This window comes from Acanthisitta chloris, unplaced genomic scaffold (genome assembly GCF_000695815.1).
Source record: "Acanthisitta chloris isolate BGI_N310 unplaced genomic scaffold, ASM69581v1 scaffold14714, whole genome shotgun sequence".
Classification (NCBI taxonomy): domain Eukaryota; kingdom Metazoa; phylum Chordata; class Aves; order Passeriformes; family Acanthisittidae; genus Acanthisitta; species Acanthisitta chloris.
Window position 1 is genome coordinate 3,459 of NW_008669958.1, and position 8,358 is coordinate 11,816.

An 8,358-nucleotide genomic window follows, 5' to 3' on the forward strand; every position below is an offset into this window, starting at 1 on the left:
GTGCTGGAGCAGGGAGAGGGGGACCCCGAAAGGATCCTTCTCTGACAAGCTCTTCCCGGCAGTGCTCTCCACTGCCCAGAGACGAGCAAGACAACCACAGAGCCAGTGAGGTCTCTCTGAGGGGTATCAAGATCAGTGTGGCAGCCAGAAAAGCCCACAGCTGGGGAGAGAGGGTGGATCACACAGTTCTGACCAGGGGGAGCTCACTAGTGTTGGGGACAGGGCAAGGGACTGCACCCTGACACTGGCTAGGGAGGCCACAACCCTACTCTGACCAAAAGGAGCATGAGGGACCAAAGAAACAACAGAACACATAGACAAACCACTGCCCAGAATCAACCTACTGGGGCTCATAGGTACTTGGCTAGCAAAGTCCCCACCTCTCTGGAGAGTGGAGACATATGGCCCAGCATCTGACAGAACCTGCCAGGGAAGGCAGCTCATACAGACTCACAGGTACCCTGACTCTGCCCAGGCTTCACCTCTGAGTAGCCCTTGTATGCTGGGATAGGGGACAAGTACCCACCATCCTCAATGTCTTGGATCTGAGCCTCTTCCACTGTTACACAGTGAGGGAAGTGCATGCCTGTCTCAAAGTCAATGCCCATCTTCTCTGCCTGCCGGCGAGCCTGCCGGAGCACGGCGCCTCCCTGCTCCCGCAGACGGATGGCTGCCCGGTAGAAGATTGTGTCTTTGGCATTGTATTTCAAACAGTTGTTGATAATCAGGTTGAAATCCTCCTCAAAGTCATCGAAATTCAGATAGCGATAGGCTTCCAGGTTTTGTTTCATCGTCTGAAAATCCATTGGCTTCTTGATGTGATCTAGGTAGTCTGGGACCTGCATGAGGAAAAAGCCAGAGCTAAGAGCCTGGGAGCCACAGTTAGCAGTACCTGCTCTAAGAAAACAGTTGTTAGAGGAATCAGGTATTGCTCTCTGTGCTCTGCCCAAATGCACATTGGGGAATGCCGTCTGCTTTTGCAGCTTGAGGAACAGCAACGCCTCCGGACTAGAGAGCCCATGTGCTGTGCTCAACCTGTTAGAGCAGATACACACTCCCAAGTGGTTTTTTTGGCTCCAGCGCACATGCCAAAATCCTGTCCTCTCCTCCTGCCTGCAGGCAGCTGGGATCCCGTATGCTACATGGTGTTCCCTGGGGAGGGGGCTGCAAGCACAGCCCCCAGGGGTGAGGGTGAGTACAGACAGGTAAAACAGAGCCATCCGGGTGGCAGCACAGGCTGCAGGTGGGACAGTACAGCCTTCCTTCCCAGCTCTGCTGAAACACCTCTGAGCCGACATGCTGCCAGCACAGCCTTTCCCCACCTCTCCAGGCAGCCTCAGAAATCACCTCCCCTGCCCGCAGCAGTGACATTCTTGGGGTCAAACCCATCCCTGCTGTGTGCTCAATCACTAGCAGAGGCATTCACAAGAGGACAGGTAAGAGCACACTGCCTGCCAAGAGCCAAAATTCTGCTTTTCGCAGTGGGAATCCCCAACTGCTCACAGATCTTGGGGAGTCACCAAGGAAAAGCCAAGTGCTGCGCTCCCAGCACAGCTCGTCTGTTCCACACTTGGCTCACCTAGGAGGGCTCAGGTGAGTGAGGGGTGCTGGGATGTGTGAGTCAGCACCAGGCTGCCCAGGGGCACTTCTGGACCAGAGCACACCATGGGCAGCCCTTGGCACGAGCAAGGGACAAGTTTGAGTGAAGCAGAAATCTGGGGGAGGGGATTCTTACTTCGTAGATTTCTGTTACCTCAGACAGAGGGACCGGCTCACTGAAGATGTTGCCCGTGTCTTTCTCCTGCAGCTGCTCAAGCGTCTTGCGGAGGAGGATGAGGAAGGGGGTCAGCTGCATTTCCAGTGCCACCTGCTGCACTTTGATCTGAAACAGAGGAACAGAGTGGGGCTGAGCCCCTGCCCCCAGCCCAGCAGTGGGGACTGTCCCCAGGGAGCAGCATTGCAGCCCTGCAGGACAGCAACCCCTCTCCTCTCCTCACTGAGGGGCAAGGACTGCCCCTCCCCCTGTCTCTGGGGAGCAGAGGTGTAACACCAGCTCCAGCACCTGCACATCCCACCTCTGCCTTGCAGATCAGCCACCTTTGCTCAGAGCTGCCAGGACAGGGCACAGCATGGCTGAGGGGACCCTGGCACACAACTACAGCACTCTAAGGAGTCCCTGCTCATGCCCACCCCAGCGCTCCCCAAGGAGGGGCAAACAATCGTTACCGTCTCTCTCTTGAGCTTCTCCCGCTTGCGTATCAGCTCCACCAGCAAGCGTGCACGCTCTAGGTCATGGCGGAGGCGCTGCCATGACTTCAGCTGCTCCTTCAGGGCCCAGTTCTTATCCTCAGTGTCTCTCTGTGGGACAGAGACCATGAGCTGATAAGAGATGTGCTCCCATCTCCACTTTTCCTGACCATGTGCTGGGGCTCTTTCCTGGTAAAGGGAACTAGCAAGCCTGACCCACTGGTTCAGCGCAGGTCCCAGTTCCCTTGTTGTAGCCTAGGCAGGTGACTCAGGAACAGTCTCACCTCTGGCCAGAGCTGAAGACCTGCCCCTTGGTCACCAAGCCCTTGGGATGCCAGGAAGCAGACAACCCAAGCCCCTGGAAATACTCTTCCTAACACAACTGACTACCTGCAGCTGCCCAAGAGGTATGTGCACCTGCTCAAGAGCTCCAGCAAAGTGCAACAGGGAAAAAAGGGAACACAGTTCTGCTTCCAGAGCACCAAAAAATATGCCAACTTTCATCCTGCCGTAGCCAAAGACGAGCAGAAGCAGTCTCAACTCTTCTCCAGAAAAAGAGAGGGGCCAAAGGCAGGAGAAACCCCTGCCCAGTTAGAGACATTGAAGGGCTCAGAAAGAAAGATTTAGAGCTCAGACAGGGAGCCAGAAGAAAAATCTTTCACTCTGGCACCAGAGACTTCACATCTGTGAAGTGCTGACTATGGGCTGAGGCAGACAGTGGGCTGGAAGCAGCACCCAGAGGGTGCACTCCTGGAGTGGAATCAGAAACTGAAAGCAAGGCCTTGCTTCCTTCCAGACTGTTTGTGGAGATCCCTGGCCATCTCTCTCAACACTAGCTGACACAGAGGCCTCATACTAGAGCCATTTCTGACAGGTCTGCCACCACCACTGATTAAATGCAGGCATGAGAAAGGAGCTACCTTCTGCATGGCAGCCTGAGAGGGCAGGATTCCCTTCCCATGGCAGGCTGCCAGTGGCATCACTGCCTGGCAGTTCTCTGAACACCGAGAGCAGAGGAGAAAGCGAAGCAGCAAAAGCAGCTGGGACTGGCCTGTCCTCATCCAGGAGCTCCTAGCCCTGTTCCCTCTCCTGCACCTGCAGCACTGCATGCAGCAAAGGCTCCAAGCCCACAGCTCCAAAGATGCAGGAAGCACGTGCACACAGCCAGGGCTCCCTGCAGCCCCCCACAAGCAGCCCCTTACCTGGTCGCAGTTTCTCTGTGACTGCAGGTGTGTCTGAAGGCGGCGGAGCAGGGGGACTCCATTGCGGGACTGTCTCTTCAGTGTCCAGTAGCTGTGGAGCCTCTGCATGAACTGGCTCTTCCTCTGGATGGTTAAACGGTTTGTAATCTTACTGAGCCTGAATAAAGGAAAGAAACCATAGAGTCCATCAACAACACAAACCTGGATGCTGCAGAAGCCCTGGTTGGGGGCATGTAGCAGCAAGGCCACCCAAGCACAGCTGAGAAGCTCCTCAGGCAAAGAACACCCTTTCCCGTGGCAGGAATTTCTGTAACACCAAGTCACACAGGGTAGGCACAACAGATGATGCCAGGAAACATCCAGCCTTGCCTCTCCATAGCAGACTTTTCCTTTCTACCTCCTGCCAACTTTCAGGCAAAACCTAGGGCAGGCTCAGCCAGGTACAACACAGCCACATCAGGGGCTGGACCTTTTACAGCTCCCACAGACCCTGAGACACAAGCATTATGGTGCTGCTATTTCCAAACCATTATTTACCTGGGTGAGGGCCATTCATGGAGACAAAGGGCCTGGCCAATGTTACCAGAGAAACTCAAGCCCTGGCAAAGCACAAGGAGGGAGCAGGGGGCATGAGCACAACAGAGTTCCTATCCAAGACTACCCTAAACAGCCCAAAACACCACAAAAGGGATTTCCTGCTCCCTACAACAGCAGAAAGTCTGCAGAGGCTGGGACAGCCTCATTCTGCAATGTCAGACAGACATGCCCTGCTAGTGGGGAGCCAAAGGGATGAACCCCCAGCATCTCCCTGACTCACAGGGACAGGTCTTCACAGGGAAGGACTTGACCTGCATCAGCCTCAGCCTCAGAGTCTGGGGATAGCAGCCTCATGTGCCATCACCAGTCAAGCACAGCTCACACAGGAAGACATCTGGCATTCTGGCAACAGCCCTTGAAGAATAATTAATCCCAACAGGAAGGCCTGGGGAGAGGTTAACAGCTTCTAGCTCAGTGTGGGTTTTGCTGCGAGCGCGATAGCAGCAAGAGACTACAAACTGTCTGCCAACGTGTCCACACGTAAGAGAAGAGGCGCAGGCTATAGAGCAAGCCCCAAGTGAGCAAAAACATTAGGTTGAGACATAAACAGAGCATGGCAAAAAGCCAGCAGCCCTGTGGCAGAGACCTGCCTGGCCAAGTCACTAGAGTGCTGCCCAGAGAGCGTAGCCCACAGCTTTTATGTGCTTCCCTCTGACTGCACAGGAGATAGTCTCAAGGGTCCCAGGGTCTCAAGGATGTCCTGTGGTCACACCCCTGGCACAGCTCCCACGAAGGGGAGGAGCAGAGCTCAGCAGCTGAGGGGTGGTGGCTCACCACCACGTAGGCAAATGCTTCCCTGCCCAACCTGTGCTTCAACCGTGTGATGCCTGCTGCAGCGTGACAATGAGATCCAAAAACGTCCTAAGATGCCCTTACATGCTTTTACTGAGGACACCCAGAGCTATAAACTACACTGACAAATTCTGGCAAGGCACTTAGATGCTCGTCTTGGGATTTGCACACCAGCCCAACGATCTAACCAAAGTGAGACACACAGCAGTTATACCTGTAACTACAGGGTGTTTGCACCTTCCCATGAGCCCACAGGGTTGGGATGTGACAGAAACATGACCCCTGGCAAGGCCTCAAGTACCTTTCCAACAGCCCTCATGCTGTGGAGCCTCAGGACTGCTGTACCCCTTGGCAGGCAGGAGCTCTGGTCCTCTCCAGTCACCCCTCCTCACAGGCAGCTGTGCAGAGGCTTTCAGCACCCGTGGTCGCCTGGCCCCGCTCCGACAGGCAGCACTGAGGAGGCACAGCTGCTGCCTGTGCCTGGCACAGAACACTGAGGAAGCCCAGCAAGGGGTAGGTGTCTGCTAGGATGGATGAGCTGTGCTCAGCAGGGCACAGGGATCCCAATCCCAGACCTCTCTGCTCCAGAGCCAAACAACCCCTGGGGTCAGCCTGTTTCCCAGGCCTGAATCGCTCCCACACTTCTGTCTTTTGCCCGGCACAGCCTCAGGAGAAAAGAGTCTTCAGCAGACAGGAGAGCTGTCCCCTCCTCCCCGCCTGGTTTACACCGGAGACTGAGGTCAGTTCAACAGGAAAGGAGGGCTGGGAAACTCCAGCTGCTTCCTGACCAAGTTCATTCTCTGCTGTTAAGCAGCTATTTCCTGTAACGCCCAGACACCTTCGCAGGGCAGTGCACCACCCTGCCTCTCTGCAGGGCCCCCAGGGGAAACTTCCACAACCCTCAGCAAAGTGAGAAGTACCTGTGTGAAAAACCGAGGAGAGGAACAGGGTAACGCCCATGTGTAAAGCAGGACACAAAGCACGGAGAAAAGGAGGAATTTCTCCCCAGTGCAGGGAGGGTGGCAGGTCATACCTGTGTGGGGGAATGCAGGGAACAGAAACCACGGGTGCAGCGGCTCGTTTCTCCGCCAGGATCTTCCGCGCCTTCTTCATCTTGATCCTAGACTTGGCCTTTGCTTTTTTGACTTTCTCAGAGCTCCAACCCTTCCCCTCCTCCTCATCCTCCTCCTCCTCCTCTTCCCCCTCACTGTGGGACAGGGCGGGAAGCCTGCGCACGGAGCCCGGCGGCGTGTGGATGTCGCAGTAGGCGGTTTTGCGCACACTGAAGGAGGTACCGTTGGCTCCCGTCTCCCGGACGGGCTCCATCTTCATGTACAGCCCGGCCTGCTGCGCACAGGTGACATGGAAGGCAGTGTAGCAGTTGGCTTTGTGACACTGGATGCAGGCCCCGGAGCCACGCTGCTTGCAAATGTAACAGGTCAGCTTCCAGCGCGCAGGTGGGATGTGCTCGATGCTGTCGATGGGCTCCAGGAAGACGGTGTTGGCAAAGCACACCTCCGGGATCCAGAGGGCACAGACCACGTGTGCCCAGCGCCCATCATCTGTCTGCTTGAAGGCCCCCCCCTTGTTTGGGCAGAGGGCACAGTCCACAGCGCGCGAGGGTGACTGCAGGCACCGTCTGCAGAGCCACTGTCCCTCGGGGATGTAGGGCACCCCGTAGCACTCCTGGTGCACAGCCAGGTTGCACATGTCACAGAAGAGGATGACATTGCTGTTCTGACACTCCCCGTCGTTGCAGATGCAGCAGACAGCATCCTCATCCACCAAGGCATTTGGGTCCCCCTTATTGTGGCTCTCGAAGTAGGACTCCTTCTCCAGCCGGTCCATCAGGTACTCAAAGATCTCCTGGGGAATGGGGCTCACACCTTCGTTCTTCCGACGCTCGTTCATGATGTCCAGCCAGATGTAATCTTCCTCGTCCATGTCGTACTCCACCTCCTCATCCAGCTCCTCTGCTGACTTCTCAATGTACCTGGAAGGACAGCACAGGACAGTGAGGGCACGTTTGGAGCTGCAGAACCCTAACTCCCACAGGCCGTGGCTGAGGCAATGTTTAAGCACTCCAGCCAAACCATAAGTAAAAATAAAAACACGAGGACAAGGCAGGAATGTGCAGAAGCAGGAGGTGCTGCTGCATCCTGAGCAGTGCTATAGCACAGCACCACCTTGGAGACAAAGTAACACTAGTCTAAGGAGTGAGGTTGGGCCTTGGAGACTCATCAGCACCAGATGGGAGCCCTCACGGGCCACCCAGCAGGTGCCAGTGCTCCGGAGACAGCAGCCTTGTGACCAAGACAAGGTAGCCAGGCATGGAGGTACCATGTTTTGTTCATTCCGGTGAGGGAGGCTGTGTTGAATCCTGCTTGAGGTATTAGTTTGGTCCACTGCACTCAACAAACCTCCTACAAAAAACTGTAGGACAAGAAGTAAGAATTAAGCCCACAAACAGAACTTACAGGTACATGTTGGTGCTAGGAGGCTCTGGAGCTGTCCCAGCATAACTCCAAAGAGCAGAATGGGAGTGTGCAGGACACATTTGGGTTTTGTTACGATTGTATGTAACAGTGGATTGTATGTTCACTGGAACAGATTGCCCAGGGAGTAGTGGATGCCCAACCCAAGCAGTGTTCAAAGCCAGGTCTGATGAGGCCTTGAGCAACCTGGGGTGGTGGGAGGTGTCCCTGCCCAGGGCAGGAGGTTGGGACAAGATGATCTATAAGGTACATTTCAACCCCTAAAATTCTATGATTCTACGTGCTGTTCCAGCAAGGAAAGAGCACAGTAATCAAACTGCTGGCAATGACCTAAGTAGCAACTGAGAACTCTGTAGAAACACAGATCCCTCAGAACTGCGATGTGATGCCCCAAGAGCCTGAAGCTATGACAGAGGCTTCTCCCATGAGACCTGGGAGAGGCAGACAGAGTCCATTTCCATGATCCACGGGCAAGCCACCTGCACAGAGCGGGGCCAATTCCAATTCCAGACCCAAGGCAGGAGCCTAGGAGCCTCCTCGCACCCCAGCCATGGACAATACCTGTAGTAGGAGGTGGGACGAGGAGGGGCATCAGGGGTGTCTTGCTCCAGCTCTCGGTACACCACCTCGGGCAGCTTGGGAGTGGTGCTGGCCGAGGCATTGTGGTGATGGTGGTTGGAGTCCTTGCGCTTCTCCTTGTTCTTGTGCTTGCCAGATTTGGGTGGGACACTCTGTGTCTCCGTGTTCTCTTTATTGCTCCCGTTCTCGGGTACCTCCTCGGGAACATCCTCGTCCTCGGACACCACGTCGAGGTTATCAAAGATGCTGATGCGATGGACGCGGCCGTGCAGATCCACCTCCACCATGCGCTGGGCCTGGGCGTAGGTCATCACCTCCCGCCCGGGCGACTGGGAGGTCTCGGAGGGGCTGGGCGACTGCTTGTTGGCGGCGCGGGCCTGGCGCCCCTTCTTCTTGTGCTTGCGCAGGGGGGTGTGCTGGGGCGGGGGCGGGTTGTCGTGGTCATA

General features: G+C 55.7%; 1 protein-coding gene across 1 annotated transcript in view; it reads right to left on the bottom strand.

The window, feature by feature from the left end:
- Positions 1–8,352, bottom strand: part of BRPF1 (bromodomain and PHD finger containing, 1) — a gene marked incomplete at both ends in the record, with an annotated part of 11,803 nt that extends 3,451 nt beyond the window's left edge. Inside the window, 6 exons of the mRNA XM_009073515.1 lie at positions 527–839; positions 1,754–1,882; positions 2,227–2,358; positions 3,450–3,606; positions 5,872–6,831; positions 7,895–8,352. Of these exons, the coding sequence (XP_009071763.1) occupies positions 527–839; positions 1,754–1,882; positions 2,227–2,358; positions 3,450–3,606; positions 5,872–6,831; positions 7,895–8,352 (2,149 nt within the window). The remainder of the gene's footprint in view (positions 1–526; positions 840–1,753; positions 1,883–2,226; positions 2,359–3,449; positions 3,607–5,871; positions 6,832–7,894) is intronic.
- Positions 8,353–8,358: the final 6 nt, after the last annotated feature.